Source organism: Nipponia nippon, unplaced genomic scaffold, assembly GCF_047370975.1.
Source record: "Nipponia nippon isolate SJK-2023a ecotype South Korea unplaced genomic scaffold, ASM4737097v1 scaffold_6, whole genome shotgun sequence".
Lineage (NCBI taxonomy): Eukaryota > Metazoa > Chordata > Aves > Pelecaniformes > Threskiornithidae > Nipponia > Nipponia nippon.
In genome coordinates, this window is record NW_028262380.1 from 77139482 (window position 1) to 77159385 (window position 19904).

The 19904-nt window shown below is 41.3% G+C and overlaps 1 protein-coding gene across 7 annotated transcripts in view; it reads left to right on the forward strand.

The window, feature by feature from the left end:
• The window catches only part of TRPC3 (transient receptor potential cation channel subfamily C member 3), a 62115-nt gene that overhangs the window by 15422 nt on the left and 26789 nt on the right, over positions 1–19904 (forward strand). For 4 of the 7 annotated variants that reach the window (XM_087738051.1, XM_087738052.1, XM_087738054.1 and 1 more), the window contains one exon: positions 11111–11882. In XM_087738051.1, coding sequence (XP_087594177.1) covers positions 11111–11882 — 772 coding nt within the window. Of the gene's footprint in view, positions 1–1432; positions 2090–11110; positions 11883–19904 lie in introns of those variants that run through there. The other 3 variants (XM_087738049.1, XM_087738053.1, XM_087738050.1) reach the window with 1 other exon arrangement.

Here is a 19904-nt window from a genome sequence, read left to right on the forward strand (position 1 = left end):
AGACTGTCCTAAACGAATAAGCCCAAGTACTTCAAAGTTACAATAGCTACACAATATGCTAGTTTCTTGGAGAGCAAAATTTGCTCTGGCATGTATGTAATTCCACTGAAGTTCAATGGGTTTTTCCATGTGACGAAAGACGTAAAAAACCACTTCCCTAAATAGTTAAAGATCCAAACTAATTAAACTGACGAAAACAAAACCCAATTCTTTCTTCAAAGCTGTAGCTGAGTGAATTATCTCTGTGAAACTCCTGTTTGGCTTTTCCTGTGCTTTGTGAGTATGAATTTTGTACACATGGAAAACAACACAGGCAAAACCAGGGCTGATAGTGAAAACAGCGTACAGTGTGAGGTAATGAGCGCTTCATACTAAGAGACCACTTAGTGATGATGCTCGGCGGTGAGAATTCTATCTAAGCAGTCATACGTGGGTTTAAAGTCCACTTTCTCTGAAGTAATTGGAAAACCTACATGAATTTCAATAGGACTTGTGTTTTTGAATACAGTTTCATGCAAATTTACACTGATAGCCACATAATGCTTTAAAAAAGTTTAAAGCAAGAGAAAAATGGCATCTCAGCAGTGTGTAGACAAAGGAATAGCTTTATTGTATATATAAATCAACACATGTAGTCTCTGTGTACCTACTGTTCTGCATACTCGGTACAAAAACACACATACTCTGCCTCAATTTTAATGGGGCTGCAGTTTTGTCATACAACAATTTTCCCTATGGCATAACACACCAAAAATCTCATAATAATAAAAGAGGTAATACGTCTCCGTACAGCAACAATCTTTGTGACCGAGATCTATGGAGTACAATTAGCTCTCATTACATGCAATGGGCGTCTTAACATCCTCCCACTGTTGTTTTTAGTTTGACACCATGCAGAATTAAACCAGTCAAGTCTCGGGCAGGCACCTGGAACGCTTTGGAAATCTTGACTGACTTTTATCATTGGTAAGCCAGTCAAAAGAGTCTCTTTTTACCCGAAAATTTTAACTTCAACTGTTTGCAGCGTAGGGTGGAATAGTTCTCAAAAGAACGACCGGGCTGTATGCGGATTTGAGCGGGCTGTGCACCGCTTTTGCGTTCGGGCCATTTTGAGGAAAACCGCCTTGCTGGTGGCAGCCCACCGCCTCCCGCCGTGACGACTTGAGCAAACCAGCCCCGGCTTCCCTCGGGGCTCGTACCACGGCGGGCACCGCTGGAAGGGCTCGCTACCCTCCTAGCAGGGACTCCCTACGGCAGCGGCGGTACCGGTACCTGCAGACCAGGCGTGCCGGGAGCGGGTTTTACCTCAGCAGGGGCGGCGCAGGGACACCGGTAACGGCCCTGTGGCAACGGCGCCGCCCCCTCACACCCCGCCCTCCCCGCCCCGGGCCGAGACGGTCGTTGGGCGGGCGGAGGGGGGGGGAGAGGCGTCCCCTCCTCTCCGGAGCGCCCGCTGCGGTAGGCGGCTGCTGCTCTCCGCCGCGGCTCGCCCCCTCTGCCTCAGTAACGATGGTGTCCTAGCGAGGGATGATGACAGGGAGAGGAGAGGAGCAGAGCCGCTGCTGCCGCCGCCGCCGCCGGGAGCCCTGTCCCTTGCTCGCCTCCCCGCTCGCCGGCACTTCCCGGGTCCCGCTGCCGAGCTGCGCATCGCGCCGCCTTCCTGAGGGGCGGCAGGAGGAGAGGGCGGAGGGGCGGCGGTGGTTTTATGGTGAGGGTTTTGTCCTCTCCAGGTGCTCTGTCCCCCGCCGGGCAGGGCTTTCCTCCTCCTGCCTCCTTCCCCGCCACACACGCTGCCGGACGAGGCCGGCCGAGAGCGGGAGCAGCAGCAGCAGCCGCCGCCTGAGGGGACCCTGACCATGTCGAGCAAGAGCAGGAAGAGCAAGGAGCAGGGGAGAGTGACCTTCCCCCCGCAGCAGGAGGAGGAGGAGGAGGAGGAGGAGGGGGCAGAGGAAGAGGAGCAGCAGCGCCGGCGCCGCGGCTGGAGAGGCGTCAATGGGGGGCCGGAGCCCCCTCCGCCACCTCCAAGAGCCGTTAAAACCCTCCGGGAGCCCTACGGCTACTACCCGCCCCCCCCGTTTGCCAGCACCATGTAAGTCGGGCCCGGGGGTGGGTTGAGGGGCCGCTGGCCGGTAACTTCCCCGCAGGAGCCGCGGGGGGCCGGCCGCCGTGCCCCCGGCAAGTTGTGGAGCGCGGAGCCGGGGGAAGCGCCGCCGGCGGGAAGGCAGCCCGCCCGGCCTGGCGGCAAGCGGGCGTCACCGGTGCGGCGAGGGGGAGAGGGGCTTTGCGATGGCTGAGGTGCGGAGACTTGGGAGAAAGTGCCTTGAGGGGATAGTCCGGTCGGTCCCTGCCCCGGGACCCCGCTCCCTCCTCCCCAGGCCCCCGGCTTTGCTCCTTCAGGGCGGGCAGCAGGTAGCAGAAGGCAGGCAGGGGTGCCGGGGCATAAGGGATTTCATGTCTTCCTTCCTTTTTCTCTTTTTTTTTTTTTTTTTTTCCTTCCCCCTGGCTACTAGCATAGCTGCCGAGAAAACCTAATTATTGGCTCAGCTAACGTTTAGAGAACCCATTGCACCCTTTTGTACTAGCAGCGCTAATGCCTCTCTTCTATATTTTATTAAAAATCTAGGCTGTGGTAAAACCTGACTCCCCACAGAAATCTAGGACACTTCTGCAGAAAAGCCTCAGTTCTTGAGGTGCATCTTACCCTGTGATGTTGTCTTCCAAAATTTCAGTTTGCTGTTTTTTAAGATGCTTATCATATATATATAAATATTGACCATGACTAAACTTACTGCAAGAGAAATAAATTCAATTTTACTAATAGGGATGTTAACTTTCTTTTCTTTGACTTAGAAAATGTAGGTTGTCCGTGAATTATTCATGTATTTTTATAACACGGTGCAGTTTAGATAGACTTAGCTCTGAGGATTACTTGAGTATTTTATACTTTCAGGACAATATTTAGTTCTTAATTAAATATTTTAATTACCAGGTGACAAACACTTTATTTTGAGTTTTAAGCTAACATATTCAGCATTTATAGAAGAAGCCTTAATTAAAGTCACCCTAGAGACAACTGTAAAGTACAGAAATAATTAGAGTAGTGCTTAGAATGGGATAACCATAAATAAAAGTGGCTTTTACCATCCTACTTGCAGAAATTCATCACAAATACCCTGTACCCAGCAATCCAGACTTCAATTGAAGGAATCTTTCACATGTCTTTAGTTGTCCGAAAGTTAGTTGTGCCTAAGTTGTTCGCCTAGGGTCCCTCTGTAGTTGATGGGATGAGAGAGGGAATAGCAGTGGGCAAGCGAGCATAGTCATTTATCTTCTTTCTTGAGGTGCCTGTCTTTTCTCTATTCACCATAAAAAGAGCCTAGAGAATTAGTTTAGGCTCGAACACTTTATTTTTAGACAGTTGAAGCTAGCTCAGATGAATTGTAAGCTGTGAGTCCTAAACTTCTGGATCCCTTTTAGGTTAGTGTTCTCCTAGAACTGTTGGCATATTCCTTTCTTTAAGAAATGGGTATTATGCCACCAGGGAGTAAAACTGGAGTTCAGTTTGCACAGCTGTAGGCATTTGAGTCTGGAGCGAGCTCCATCTGTTGGAATTGCTTCCTAGTATATAATTCCTGTGATCCTGTCCTGGGAGTCTGTGACAGCAGTGATTGCGAGCCACTGCCTGGTGGACTGACAAAAGGGCTGACATTAATCAATGTAATAGAAGCATCTTGAACTGACAGGGCATAGAGGCAAAAGACCCACAACTACCATGTTCCTTGTTAGGTGCCCATGGTCATCCTCGGCATAGCTGTGGGATTTTTCTTCTGGAGTAATATTTTGTGTCTGGTGCTAATGCCTAAAATCATAGCATATGTTAATGAAATAAATATGAGTATCAGTTTGCTCCTAATGTACACAGATCGACAAACATAAGGCTTTCGTGTGCACAAAGTGAAGTATGAGAATCCTTGACTGGAAGAATTTGTTGTCTGATTATTCAGTACTGACAAACAGTGCAAGGGGAAAGAGACAGGAAGATGCGAAGTAGTTTGCACGAGAAGATGCACCTAGTTGGTATTTGAAATGTCTTCGCTCTGAAAGCTGTAACCTGTGCAAGGTACCTGTCGATGTACGGCTGGCTCCCTCCTGTGCCAAATATCGCTGGAAAAAGTAATTAACCTCAGATTCCCACTAAGAGTGCAGACTGGATGTAATACTTTTTTCACAAGGTACTATATGTCCCAGTGGGAAAAATGTGGACAAAACCTGTAAATTAAATGTAGTAGGCATTGGATGCCTGATTTCCTGAGTCTCTGAAAAATCATAGCTTAGGGGTTTTTTTTTCTTAGTAGAACGACAGAACACAAAGGAGTGAGTGTAAAAGGGGCTTGTTGCTGCAGGCCTATTAACTTGTTTTTTTCCTGGTGAGATGTTTGCCTTTTTCTGTGTGTGCGTAGATGCACTCCTGTCATCAAAATACAGTCCTGTTTTTCCCCACAGGAATTCAGATGGTTGGTATTTTCTGTTGAGGAGTTAGTGAAGAGTAATGGTAGGAAAAAGCTCTGCATAGTTTGTGGGGCGGGGAGGGGGGGAAGGAACAAACTAAGCATGTGTACACCTCCTCCTGATATCTCATTGTGTTTTGTTCTATTTTTTGACTAATTCTTTCCAGTTCAGAGCCAGAACTTCTGTGAGCTGACATGAGGGCATTTTGGATGATGGATTATGTCATTTCAGACCAGTGGGAGAGTATAGACCTGAGTCAAATCTTGCAGCTGGCCTGATTTATGTTCTGCTGTTCAGCTGAATTAGCCTCCCTCTTCTGGACAGCCCAGGCAGTAGTTCATAGAAGGGAGGAGGAAGCTCTCATTTAATACATTTTAGATTTGGTGCAGGGATTCCCAAATTGTGTGGAAAATGCACAAGCTTCCATGCAAACGTACATGAACGTGACACTATTTTTACTGGTGAAGAAACAAATTCACCAGCAGCCTCTTCTCGCACATGACTGTAGCAGAGCTTGGAGGGACAGCAAAGCAGTGGCAGAGGCAGTGAGGCTGGGGGGGATTGCTCCTCTAACACTGCCTGTGGCCCTGCACAGAGCCGGGAGCTGCTACCTCACATGGAACCTCACATGGAACAGCACAGACTTTTCCTGTGATGGTAACACAGCAAACATTTGAGACCGCTTAGTTTAAGAGATCTCAGGAGTCACAAGCCAAAATGCTGCTCATATGTCTAAGCACTTACTTTTGGGAGTAAGGCAGTTATCATTCTTTAATTTTAAAACTGGGATCTCAGAAGTTACTTTTGGCAGAACAAGAGGCACAACCCGCATCTCCTGTGCGGCTGACTCTGGTGGTGTTGCTTTTAAATGTGCGTGCGCATCGGTGTTTCTGTGATGTACTTATCTGATCTGTCCGTAATTACTGGACTCAATTTCCTTTTCAGGGCTAGAATAGAATCAAGATCACTGATGTTGTACTGCAGTTTAGCAGTGGCGTAAACTGCTTGTAAGTCGTTGATGCCATCTTTTATTGCATTTAGTAATTCAGGGACCATAACAGCCTGTTCTTTGGTACAAATGTTAGAAAATGGCTCTACGGATCTGGGAAGGCCCAGAATGAAACCTCTGTTTCTCTAACTTATCTCTTTTTTTTTTTTTTTTTTTTTTTAAATAACTTATGCAGTTTGCAGTGTTAAAAAATAGAAACAAGATTATAAATCTTTTGAACTGCTGTTGATGAGATAATGAACAGCAGAACACAAGGAATACTCAGGTCAACTGTTTGTCCCCCATTTCTGTCCTTCTGCTACAATTCTGAAAGTTTGAACTTGAAAAGGGATGGGTAGGCTAACAGACTAGAAATCTGTAATTGAAATAATCCATGGTAGAAGCAGAGGAATTATAATGCTTACTCCAGTCCTTTGCAGCTGTTGTAATGCTCAAATTTCTAGCCTTGTACGTAGGAGTAACTGTCCAGGCAACAATACGATGCAGTGTAAGGTCATAGTAAACGTGATGCATACAAGAGACAAGTGGCCATTGCTTGTTTAGTGGAAATTTTTTTTTAAATATTTATTGCCCGTGTGAAGGTCATACGTTTTAACTGACAATATTTAAGGTAAACATAAATATGTTATAACATGGGATAGGTTTTTGTGTCTTATGACATTACCTGGTATGTAATGAACCAGTTAGTTGTTCAGAGTGTACATAACATTGCTCTATCTGAAAGCTTGTGGTAACTTATCCTTAGGTAAAGGTCTTGAAAGGTGGTATACTCCTTTAGGGGCCGTGGCCTCACTAATGCGAGAGTTCTGCTGCAAAGCTGAAATGGAGGTGTCCTGCTTTCATATTATTCAACAAGAGGCTGAGTTAGGGTCCTGTCACATCTCGGTTAATTGTTAATCGTCTTGTAGTGAGTTATGTTCATTTACGGCTATCACTGAATTTATTGAGAGTTTGCCTAAATAGGCAGCAATGAACTAGACTTAAGCTGGCAAATGGCTGATGGTAGCAGTATAGTTAAAGAAAGAAACTTGCAATTATGACCATCCTTGTTTTATACTGATGAATGAATGATTCTGAAGGTTGGTGTACCAACCTGGAAGTTTCCGACGTTCGTTCTTGCCAGTGAAGCTCTTCAGTTCCTCGAAACAGCTGCCTAACTGGTGCATGCTTAGGGCCAAGGGAAATGTGTCCAGATGCGGTGGAACTGGTGTGCTTGTTAACGTGATTGCTCCTCTCCAATTTCATCCTTCTTATTTGTGCTGAGCAGCAAACAGAGGCTTGAAGCTTTATAGACACCTTGGCCATTTTTATGCTGTGAAATGTGAAAAATAGTTGTGGAAAAAATGGAGGGGCTCAGCTGCTGCTTCAGGTCAGCAAAAGGGGCCTGTATTCTGTCCTCTCACCTTCCTGCTGCGTACCACGTAGTGTAATTATGCAACCTGTGTACTAGGACTAGAACTTACTTAACATCGTGGTGTATCTCTGCTGAAGAATTACACTTTAAAAAAATCGGGTGTTTTTCTTGCTTGGTGTTCTTCTGGGTTTTTTTGTCATGCATTCTACAGATTTTTAATTTTTTGAGTTCTTTCAATTATTGGGAACAGTTGGGAAGAGGAGCATCATGATTTCCATCTCTCCTTCCCTCTTTTTATGTCAGTTGTCAGCTCCTTACAGAGACAAGGTTGAGAATATGAACTTTAAAGGCTTTAGGAAATAGAACACAAATAATTAATGCACACTGAATTCTATTTTAATCATATTTTTAAGCCAGTCTAATAATATTTAGGGATGGGACTTGAGATTTTGTTGGTTTGATTACTTCAGTTGGCAAATATTGCATATAAAACATGCTGAAAATGGTTAAATAGTTAAAACTAAAATTTTATCCATTTTCTTCATGCTTTGGGATAGCTTAAAAAAATTAGATGTTAGAACAGGAGAGCAGAAAATGGAATAGGAGACCTTGTACCTGATGCTTCTTGTGTGCAGTACTCTGACCAGAGCTGCGCTGGCTTCAAGGTCTTTGAATTTGCTGAGGGAAGGAGGGAAGAAGAGAGGTGGGAGCTATGGATGAACCTAACGGTATTCTGGCTGTGTGGTGCTGTACAAGACTTTTTGCTTTTTATTTTTTTTCGGGAGGTCTTGGCAATATTTTAGTCATTAAAATACCAAGCAGCTTTCATTTTTATTTTGAGAAGATACTGCAGTCGCTTCAAGTATATCATTTCTGTCACAAGATTTATAGCTAAGAAAATCTTCCTTATTGGGAAGATATTCTAATGCAACACCTTTGGAAGGATCTATCTCTTTTGTAAAATCAGATGAGTCACCTCAGTCAGACTGGGTTTTGAAAGAAAGATAGATAAAACAGAAAATAAGTGTCGTATTTCAAAATATGCTGAAAAAGTACACTGAATATATAGGGATAAATGTGTTGTTATGTATTTTGTAAAGGATAAATGAGATTCAGGATGGCAGTTTAGAGTCTTATATCAAGAAGTCAGCATGAGTCAATTTGTTCTCTGTCTTTTTTACTTTTTTAACACACACTTTTTTCTTCATAACATTACACTAAACAACTACATTTCTATAGCTGTATGTTTTTAGATGTGGAGGAAGAATAGAAACGTAACAGCATTGCAGACAATAGGATCTTGTTTAAAAGGTAACTATGAAAAGACAATATTTCTGGTTTTACTTCCAATTTTGTTGGGGAATAAGGTAGTAGCATACTGTGGCTGTTCACCACATGCACTCTAGGCTCAAATCTTTATATCTGAGTACTCCCAAATGTGAAATATGCCTGAGCTTTAAGACATTAAATCAATTCTGCATTTAACAGGGTCACAAATCCTCTCTGTTATGCAGCCTTTTTCATAGACTTAAAGAAAGTGGTACAGAAGTGAAAAAAGATGGATCATGTCATGTTTGGCAAAGCAGTTTTGGCACGTATTTCAAAAAGTAAATACCAATTAGCATTGCTTATACTGCAGTGCCACCCAGGCCATTTCTGGTAGTCCAGAAACACCAACCACAGATGAAGATGTAAAAAGATCAAATGCTTCATCCCAGGAGAGACTTGCCTTTGGTAATGAGTATTACAATCTCTTCACTTGGTCTGCAATGGAACTGCCCATTTGCGTTAACTGAAATGTTCAGAGCATGGACTAGCTTTTATGATATTTGTAGCTGTGATAAAGTGATTAAGATTTTATGTTTTACTGAATTTATTACGGCTGATGCAGATAGCTGGAAGGCCAGACATATTCTTATAACCTGAATGGAATTAGTTATGCCCAATGAAAACCATTAGGGCTGACATTGCTGCATATGGGGAAATCCAGTGATGTCAACAGGCATATTTTGTGCAGTGGTAATATAGCTAAGCTCATTGTTGAAAGATCACACAAAAAATAAAAAAGAGACTGCATTTAGAAGAATGTTGCTCAGGTTGTGGATTTGAACCTGCAGCATATAGGATATGCAGCTTTGGAACCTGCATGGGCAGTTTCAGCTATGTTCACTTAAATGCTTCGTCTCTGCGTGCGCCAAAGGCGCATGTGCTGTTTTCCCCTTGGTTCTGTCCTTTCGCAGACTGATGGGGTTTGCTTAAAAAGGACTGTTTAATATTTCGTTTTGCCCTCAGCATTCATTATGTGGACCCACATCTCTCTTAATGCACATTGCCTGGCTTTTGCACTGAGAGTAGAAGGATTAATGTCCTCTTCAGTTTGTCTGTCTGGCCTTTTACTCCTGTATCTGAGTTTTTCGCTGAAGTGAATAAATTAATTTTCACAGTGCTCCTGTAAAATGGGAGCCAACTGTCCCTTTTTTATAGATGAGGAACAGAGGCACATAGGACTTAAGGACCAAATTTGAAATTTCTAAGGCCTGTTTGTCTCTGTGTAGCATATATATAGTGTTATATGTATTCAAAGCACACCCTCCATTAACTCATATATTGTTTATCAGCTGCACTGGTGTCTGTGTGCCCATCAAATCAGCTCAAGTGATCTCTATCCCTTGAGCTAATGGATTAACTGATAGCAGCTGGAGGCTGTCTTTTTCAGTATTGAGCTGGACTAAAAAGGAAAAAGAGGTTGCTGATGGGTTTCGCATTTATTCGCAGGCAGTAGTGAAAGAAGGTTATGGTATCCTGAGTACCTTTTCAGGCCTTTGGCCTCTGCTTTGGTAGGCATAAATGCTTATGTTCGTCCCCCAGCTGTGACCACTTTAGCCTGATCCATCTATTCTGTTGTTTCAGACCTTGCCCGGCAGTTGTTTCCTGTTGTTTTCTCCTGCTAGGTAGCATCCACTCCTCAGCCTCTTGTCCTACGTCTGTTTTCTTTGCAACTCCTTGTCTTGCTTCTCTGAACCACCTCTCCCCTCTAGTGTCCTTACCTAGCTAGATCCAGCTCAGCATCTGATCTATCTGTTCTCTCAGCCCATTCCTGTTTGCTCCCCACTGCTCTCAGCCAGTATCTTCACTGGTTCATAATTCCAGTTTGTGTTTTCTCAATTAGCCTGCTCACTCTTTCTTTTATCCCGTTCCCCTTCTTTTCTCCCTCTTTCTGCTTTTGCAACCAGTTTTTGAGGGGAGTTCACAGCCTCCTCGGTTCTCGGTTCTCTTTCCTAAACAATCTCACTTTTCTGCACCCAGGTTTCCTCTTTCTAGTGCAGCCTGCCATTCCAATTTTCATTGTAATTCAATAGCTCTTTGACTTTGCCATTTTTCTTGATTGTATTACAAGAATGCATAAGGGCTTTAAAATATATATATATATATAGTCATGTAATGACATTAGATAGCTTCTTCCCTCCAGCTCCTGGAATGGTAGATCTGTAATGGAAACAGGTCCGACATAACCCACAGCATTGTAGAAGTCCAGCTGGAGTGAGCTGATCCCGGTCTACACTGGATCATGCCCGGTGTCTGGAATCTGTGAGCAGTTTAGTTACTAGCATCCAGAAAGTTTGCTGAGCTTGTATGAACTGTTGTTTTTCAAAGACTTATAATTTGACCAAATTGACTCGTGAGCAGAATCTTCCAGATTTGGTTAACGTTTCTAGTAGTAACACTTGAAGGCATGAGGTCAGGCTTCATTGCTTGGCAAGACATCAGGAAGAAAACTTGTTTTCATCTCTCATTTATGTAAACTACAATACGGTAAGCAGAAACATTGCCTGTCTTAAACCATCAGTTTGAATGCCTATGGTGGACAGTATTAATTACTACTGCAAGTAGTGTAATAGATGTGTTTTCATTTTATATATATATACACACACATACACACACTGAAGTGAGTTGGGAGGGATTTCTGAAGATGTGTCTTACATAAAGTTAAAAAAAAAAAAAAATCTTGACCATGCTAACAAAATGGAAATGGCCTGTGGCCTTGAACCTGTAAGTGCTTTTAGATTGCAGACAAGCAAGCATGAAGGCAGAAAGATCACAATAAAGAATGCTTCTGGTCGATAGACGGGCAAATGACAAGGGACAAAATAAGTCATTATTTCTGTAGCCACAGGAGAAGTGGAAGCTACAAATAACCAACATAGTGAAATTCTGTTACCTTTTTGTTTTCTCGTTAGGTACATTGAAGAAAGTCCATCTCTGAGACGTATGACTATGATGAGGGAAAAGGGAAGGCGACAGGCCATTAGAGGCCCAGCATTCATGTTCAACAACAGGGGCACAAGTCTGACGGCTGAAGAAGAGCGCTTTCTAGATGCGGCAGAGTATGGGAACATACCTGTGGTGCGCAAAATGCTGGAGGAGTCAAAAACACTGAATGTCAACTGTGTTGACTACATGGGCCAAAACGCCTTGCAGCTTGCAGTAGGGAATGAACATTTGGAAGTGACAGAACTTCTGTTAAAAAAAGAGAACTTGGCACGGATTGGAGATGCCCTGCTGCTCGCAATCAGCAAGGGCTACATTAGGATAGTGGAAGCAATTTTGAATCATCCTGGGTTTTCAGTAAATAAGCGACTGACTCTGAGCCCTTGTGAGCAGGAGCTCCAGGATGATGATTTTTATTCCTATGACGAAGATGGTACCCGCTTTTCTCCAGATATCACTCCCATAATTTTAGCTGCCCACTGCCAAAAATACGAAGTCGTGCACATGCTACTGATGAAAGGAGCAAGGATAGAAAGACCTCATGATTATTTCTGCAAATGTAATGACTGTACAGAGAAGCAAAAGCATGATTCTTTCAGTCACTCTAGGTCAAGAATAAATGCATACAAAGGACTGGCTAGTCCGGCTTATCTGTCCCTCTCCAGTGAAGATCCAGTACTCACTGCTCTAGAACTCAGCAATGAACTTGCCAAATTGGCCAACATTGAAAAAGAATTCAAGGTAATGGTGTTTTGGTGTTTCTCTCTGTTATTGTTTTAAAGTTGCTGCTACTTCATGATGTCCTTAGATGCTTGAAATTATTTCCTGTGTCTTTACTTTCTCAATTGCAAATGCTTTCATGATATTTACTGTCTCTTCTGTTCTTGATTTTGAGTTTTCAATACATAAGCCTTTAAAAAAGAATTTTTAACGAAAAGAAATTGCTTTTGCACCTACTGTGTATGGAGAAAATTGGAAAAAGGGACAGTGTGTATTCTGATAACCTTGCAGCAGATGGAAAACAATATTGGTTGCTGTAGCAGACAAAGATGGTTTTTAGTTACAAACACTGAGTAGTATAAGTGCAGAAAGCAGAAACGTTATGCTTTTCTTGAGCATACTGCAGCATTGACCTTATTCCATCTTTTTTGTTTGTACTAATTTTGAATGATGTCTCTAAATTGTTAAGAATACAGAAAGTGGTTTTTTTGACGCACCTTTTAGAAATGTCACTTGTTCAAAACCATCTGTTAGACTGATTACAGATGTAGGTTCTGTTGTCTGTTTTTGAGCTCTGTCTGGTTTAGTATGTCAGTGCCCTGACTTTTCTATGTATTTCAGCTTCTCTATCAGCAATTAATGACTTGTTAACTGTTGCCCAGTGCTTTTTTTTTTTAATGATTTTGCAGTTCTGTTGAATACCTTGAAAAGTACAGTAACACTCACCTTCCCCCTTCCCCCCTGCCAAACCCCACAAAAAAAAGTCAAACCGCAGTAGACTGCACATAATAAGAAAAGCTCAGCTTGGGGAATGACAGATTGTTCTCAGTGAGCAGTGATATGAACAGCATTGTATCTCGTTTTAGCAAAAAATGTAATGGGGTTCTGCAAGGTCAGTGTTGGGTGCCACTTGTTTGTTTAGTGTCTTCATAAATGATCTGAGAGAGGCAAAAGATGCATTAACCTTTTCAAACAACAGTAAGCATTGCTAACACTGTGGAGTACTCAGAAGAAATATACAACGACCTGGAGAAATATAGGCAGAAATTAATGAAGTGAACTTTACCAAGAGGAAGAAACAATTTTAGACTCCTGAGAAAGAATGGCTCCAGATATAGCTGAGTGAGTAAAAATATAATTTAAAAATAGGTTTCAGTGCTGAGAAGGATTCATGTATTATACCACGCACTAATAAAGTGTAAACGTCAGCTTAAACCTTTCCTCTCCTCCCTTTGCTGAAGGAACCCCCTCATACTATGCTGCGTATTGTGTAATTTGGCAAATGGATTGAGTACTTGCTCAATGTATTTATTCAGGAGTATAGGAGAAATGTCAGATTTTTCTTTTTTCTCTGCTGAAAAAGTACTGAACTGGGAAGGCTCTTTGTGAACATAAAATTGAAGAATTAGATAATTTTATCATATGCACAGAGCCTGTTGGCTTGTGTGTTTCACACAATGAATTCCAGTTATGTGCCTCATTTAGAGACCATTATAGAAGGTTAAATCTCGGATGTGTATAACTCAGTCCTATTTATCATTGATTGCTTTTTCAACTAGGCCAACAACCTGAGAGCCACAGGGTCTCCAGAATCATGTGCCCAAGACAGAGATTGTGGGTTCTCTGAATAACGCTTTGGTGGTTGCGGATACAAACCTTTTTTTTTTTTTTTTTCCCTCTTTTGTTTTTATCCTACAGTTTCTTTAAGAGAACTTTTCTTCTGGGTGGGCACCTCAGAAACTCTACCTACCATCCCTTTCTTTGTGATACTGCATACGAATTTTGTTATTATACCTGTGTTCAGAAACACTGGTGGGCTTAGGGACTTAATTGAAGTGTTATGCAGCTCCCTAGGAACCCAAAATACAATCTCTGCCACTAAAAGCTAAATTAAGGCAAGTTGTATCATGTTTTTGTAAGGGGAGGATGTAGATGATTAGAACTGAATAGAAAAAATTCAGTAAAAATAAAAACTCATGGGAAGCTCCCATGTCATAGGTACCATGAACACAAATTTCATCAGAAAAGAAATAGCTTGAAATTTTGGAGGAGAAAAAAGCAATTTTTTTGGCTAGACTTCTCATTTCAAACCAGAAATTTAAAAAATTGCTTCAGCTTTTGAAATATTAAATTGTCACAGAATAAAATATTCTGGTTTTCAATTTTTTTTCCTCTTTTTCTCAACTGTTTAGCTTCATTGATATTTTGGGATGCCTAAGAACCCAAGAAATCCACTATTTTCACAGACTTCACTATTTTTGGCTAGCACTTACACAGCTGCTAACCTTGCCAAGTGTATGAAGTAATTCAGTTTTGGCACCTACAATAGAAATTGTTCCTGGCTCCTTGCTAGCATGGAAGTTCCAGCTTCTCATCGAAAGTAAAACATTCCAGTGCAATAATTACTTTCCACATTGACCTCACATCTATCTCTTTTGTTTCTGATTCTTATGCATCTCAGGACATTCTTTCTGTTTCTACCAAGCCTGGTAGGAGAGTCACTTGTTTTCCTCTGGCATCGATGGTTGGCTGCCCTTCCTGGGGAGAAGGGGTAGTGGAAAAGGGAGGAAGGGAAAGAAGGAAGGAGGAGGAAAAAGAAGAGGCAAGGAATTTCTTAGCATCACCATTAAACCAAGTCCAGGTAGGGCTGAAATTACATGGCTGATAAGAAGACTGTGTGTTCCACTGGGGCTGTGGGCAGGTATGATGGGGCTGCTTGTGGCACAGATGTAATACAAGATGCTGCACTGAGAGCTGCAGAGGTAGATCGAGGAGAAAGCAAGCAGCGCTTCTGTCTTACAGAAGGCCATTGTGAGAGCTTGCCACATTTCATGTAAGTCCCATTTGTCACTGTCTATTCAGTGCTTTCTTTTCTATAGGTATGTCATCTGAATGTGTTTTGCTAATAACTGTGGGCTTTGTCATCTCCCAGAGGAGAAGGTTTCTAGTCTGACATTGGCACTCCCTATGAGGCAGAATGACCGATAGACTTCTGGTGCACTCTCCTTTAGGATCTTCCCTGGAAATGCCTAAGTATTCCAATCAAATTCAATCTATAGCACAACACTGAGCTGAATTGTTTCAGGGTAAAGAAAAATGGACAAAATAATTCATCTCCCACAGAAAATGGACAAGTTAGTTTAAAGGCACTTTTGATGATATTAATGATTTATTCGTAGTATCTATAGCACATAAAGGCCCGTAACATTTCCTGTGTATGCTTCCAGCAATGCACTTCCTCGATGTGGAGCACTCGTACAGAAAATACTTTTCTAGGTGGTTTTCTCACAGAGAAAGAATATAGGGTGAACCTGTTTAAAGATGCCTGAGGGCAAAGCTTTCTAGTAAATGCTTGCTAAATTGAACCTTACATCTTTTGCATATCCACGATCCAGTCTGCCTCTATCACTTATGATTTACAGTAATAAATTCTGATGTTCATATGCAAACCAGAGTTTGCACAAGAAATGTGGGAAGGTGGCTTAGCACATTCATTCATGACAGTCAGTTCTCCGTGAATATTAAAAAAACTTATTAGTTACACAGATATAATTTTTTTTTATTTTCCCTTCAGAAGTAAGGAGAAAAAAAATCAAAGAAACCAGTGAACCCTCATTTTTCCTGGAAGATACAAGACATGTAGCCAAAATTAAGTACTGAAAATGGGTAAAAATAGATGGGGAAACTGGAGCCCTAAAGATCATTTCACTCTACTTCTTTTGTCCTCAAGCTTCCTTACTTCCTATTCCTTTGTGAAATCCGTCTTCCAAGCTCCTGGTGCTCCTTTTGCTCTTCTTCATCTGTTTTATTGTAGTTTCTTCTTGACACTCTTACCCCTTTTTGTTTTTTGCATACACTTCTCGTCTTCCCCTGTTTTCTTCTATTAAGTTCCCTCTTTGGATTTCCTTTTTTCTTGTCTCACTTGTAAATGCTTGCCTAATTTTCTTTTTTTTTTTCTTTTTTTACTCTTTATCTTCCTCCCTTTAGGTTCTTTATTGCATTTTCTAATCCTGGTAAAGCATGAGTGGCTTGTCAGAACATGCTGGTGACTCCTCTTTAGGTCTTGAAACAAATTAAGGGAACAGCAGAGATGATCAGTGCCTGGCTGTCAGAGCAGCAAGATGTCATTTTAGTGGCCTATACATCATCCCTGGCCACATCATCCCTGTGGCCAGGGCAGGAACTACAGTATTTCTGTTGCCTTCCTTGGTGATCCCCGTCCCCATTCCAGGGGTTGACAGTAGGATTTCAGATGAAGTCAGAAATTTCAGTTTGTTTTATCTGAGTCAAGACTACTTCCAAATCGTAAAAAAAACCCCTTCACTCTTCCATACCTACTGCTATCACACTAAATTTCAGTCTCTGAAAGCAGCTGATTAGATCCTCTCCTGTCAGGTTTTTAGGGGTGTTTTATATGTAGTAGAGATAATTAGAAAGAAAGTCACATTGTTGGTGAAGTTCTGTGTCTAAGATGCAAAACCAGAATTCTGCTTTACTCTAGTCGTCTTCACCAATTTTGACGTTAATAAGGGCTTTTATAACCAATGTGCCTGCTCAGAAAGTGTTCTCAAAGTGTATCAAATCTGCTGGTTCAATTCCTTTCTTTTGTTGAAAAGGACAAAACCTATTAAATTAGAAAAAGTTGTGGAGTGGCATTCTGTTGGAATCTGTCTTTATAAGTCGTTGGAGATCTCCGAGGTGTACTGCTTTGTACCTGATAGACCGGCTAGGGAGGCTCCGTCTGGAACCGTATCTTGTCTTAATGTAAAAAAAATGTTCATTTACCACAGTTGGAGAATCATATTTTCCAATCCTAGTAGCACCACAAAATACTTTGCAATACAAATATTCCCAATTTTTATGTTTCCTTGTTCTTCTGTTTTTAGCAGACCCTGGCCACTGCGGCTGCTTTGGGTTACTAAAGTTAATTGATATTTACCCTCCTCCCTGAGAACTCTTAAAACTGTTACTGCACAGTGATGGGAGAATTTCTAGCAGTTGGAACAGCTGATGGAACTTTCCTTTGGAGTCACCCTAGAAAAAAAACAGGACAAGGTAGCTAAAAAGCCACATGATAGTAGTCTCTGTATACTAGCTAAATACTCTCCACTGTAAGCAAGCTTAATTCTCCCAGTGGAAATAGTGCTAGCTGTTATCATGTCAGAATTTGGTCCTTCATAGCAAGGATCAAAGAGATTGTAGTCCCGCTTTATACAGGATAAATCCGTGTTCCCAGTTTTGCTACTGAAACCAACGGAAGATGTGGACGTGCATCTAAAAGCGGAATCTGTCACTGTTCCAAGTAAATTTACATAGTGTTATCTCAGCTGAACTAACAAAGAGTGTTGAAGCTTGATCTACGTTTAGGTCCAACTTCTAAAAGGACAGGGCCCAGGCCCAGATCCATAATCATTAGTGCAATTACATGCTTGATTTGCATATACAGTTCCTGTAGTTATATATGCAAACTGACTATGTACATGATCTCAAAACATAAATCTATGATTGCATATAATGCGTGTGAACTAGTTATGCATAGTCACAATTGGTGGTGCTTACAGGATTGTGGCTCTCATAATAGATATATACATTTGTTTGACTGCATGTAACTGCTCAGTATAAATTTTCTTTGGAATAGTTAAAAATCTTACAGGTGAAATCAGCTGAAGATTTTTGTTCATATGCGTCATTCTTTGCACACAGATCGATATGTTCTTCGTAAAAATTCTAGGTGAACTCACAAGGTAGTCTTTAATGTTGTGAGTGAAAACAGAATACGCAGCGTTGGGCAGGCTGAGATCCAACCATTCATGTGTGCCAGAGTCCTCCGAAACTGCTCATGTGACACAGTTCTGAAATTCCAGTCATCTTCAGTTGTCCATTATGTACCGGTGTCAGCTATGGTATCTGTGAAAGGCAGAATACAGGTGATATTTTTGATGTTACAAAGAAGTCTGTGTAACCATTAATTTTTTTTTTTTTTGAGAGATCATTTAAGATGATACAGCTAGTAAAACCAGCTGAGTTACGTTGTGAATTAATTGAAGAAGCAGTTTGTTGATCAAGGAGTCCCTGTATTATGACGAAAAATAGGCAAAGAACCCCACTGTATAAGCAGGTCTGCTTACTCTGGTGTTCCCCTGAAGAGCAGCTTCATGTTAATGAATTGGCAACTTGCACAGTATGTAGCAGGGCTTTTCAAACATGGGTGCTTCTCATGGGGAGTTCTCATAGCTTTGTTTAGGACAGAGAAGAGATGAGTGATCTGGTGGCTTCGTTTGTATCTTCTCAAGAGTAAGCAGAGGTGTATGTGGATGACTGAGACCACAGATTCTGGTTTTTGCTATTTACACCACGCCCTAGAGGTAAAAGATTGTTTGAGAATTGCGTCCCATGGTTACAATGTGGGTAATGTTTGTTTGTTTAATTCTGTAAAGCAATTAAATAGACTGAGATAAATTTGATTTGCTAATACATAAGCAAGTAAAGAGCTGGAGAGGGAAGTCTGACAAGTTTTCCTAGAGTCAAAGCCTCAGTCAGATATTAACAATGGACATAGTGGTTTTCAGTTCTTGTAATAGCATTTGTAAGTAATGTGGCCTGTATTTCATCCCTAAATTTGACAGAATAAAACTTAATCCATCATATCTTCAATCTTATCTGGCAATAAGCATAACTTTTCTTATAAGCAAGAACTTTTATTATCAAAGAAATATGTAGCACTGTTAATTTTTCAGCAGAAATGTGGGTAACTTGTATAGTAGGCAAATAGTCCAGTCCGTCCTTCAAGAACCGTCAGGGCTATTCACAGAGTGGACGGGTGTATTTCTCGGGATGCCAGTTAGTACAGCGTGAGCTGTGAGGGCAGGAGCTTTGCACCCTCAGTCAGGAGCTCTGACAGGCTTGTGGGGATGAGCCTCCACTCACAAGAGAACAGCGAAATGAAACAATCTGTAGTCTACTGAAATAGCAGTCTTCATGTGATACTACTGCAGTCGCAATTTGTCCCCCTTTTGCCAAAGTAAGGTGATTTTACACCGCTTTGCCATTTGTAGGCAATATTTCACAATTGTAACAGCCAGTGAAAATGTATTCTTGCTTAGTTTGTACTAATGGAGAAAACTAGGTTAATTGATCTTTTAAACTGTGCTCATGACTATAGCAGAAACTTTCTTGAATGTTTACGTTTTATGAACCTGATGCTAAGCTGTACTTGGGTACTTGCATGTGTGTGAGACTTGGTTATAGCTTAAACAGAAGGAAACAAAATTAGATTTTCCTGACTTTTATATTGGAAGCTGTTAGAGAAGTAACTTCTTAGTAACGTAAATTTTGATACTACATTTCTGTGTTATTTTGAGGAAAAAGAGAATAGTTAAATGGTGAAGAAAATGGAGTGAACCTTTAGCAAGAGTAACTATTGTTATTTCCTAACTATTAGAAGTCCACTATTTCTCCGTCTCTTTCTTCGCAGTTAGCAAAGACATGAGAAAAGGCATTGTAAATGAAGCCACTCCCTGCAACTGCACAGCCCATGTTCATTCATGCAAGGACAAAATTTGGGTTGCATTATGTCATAAAACACTTGAATACAAAACCATCTAAACTAAACTTTATTAAACCTTAATGAGATGTCACCTTTCAGCACAGGATAGATAGAAATAATACTGAAACAAAGACTTCCTTTTGCCTTGTGAAGTTACAAGTCCCTGCAAATTCAGGTGAGAAAGAATGTAGTTTCTCTTTTAGCTATATGGTACTATTACTGAAGTCAGTGAAGTTAGTGTATCCTCCCATGTGCTGCAAATAGCGCATTTACAGCTACTTTAGTGTTAAAAAAAATTGTTTACCAGTCTTATTCCTGTTGAATTATCTGATGATTATCATGGTTTTTGTTCAGCCATCTCAGTAAATGCCTTTCTTTAGCTATAGTGAAATGTGTAAGGAACTCTTGCTTGGAATTGGAAATTTAAGGGAGAGTGTTCAAGTTCTTAGAGATACATAATCTGTTGTGAAAACAACTTAATATAAACAGTGTTAAGA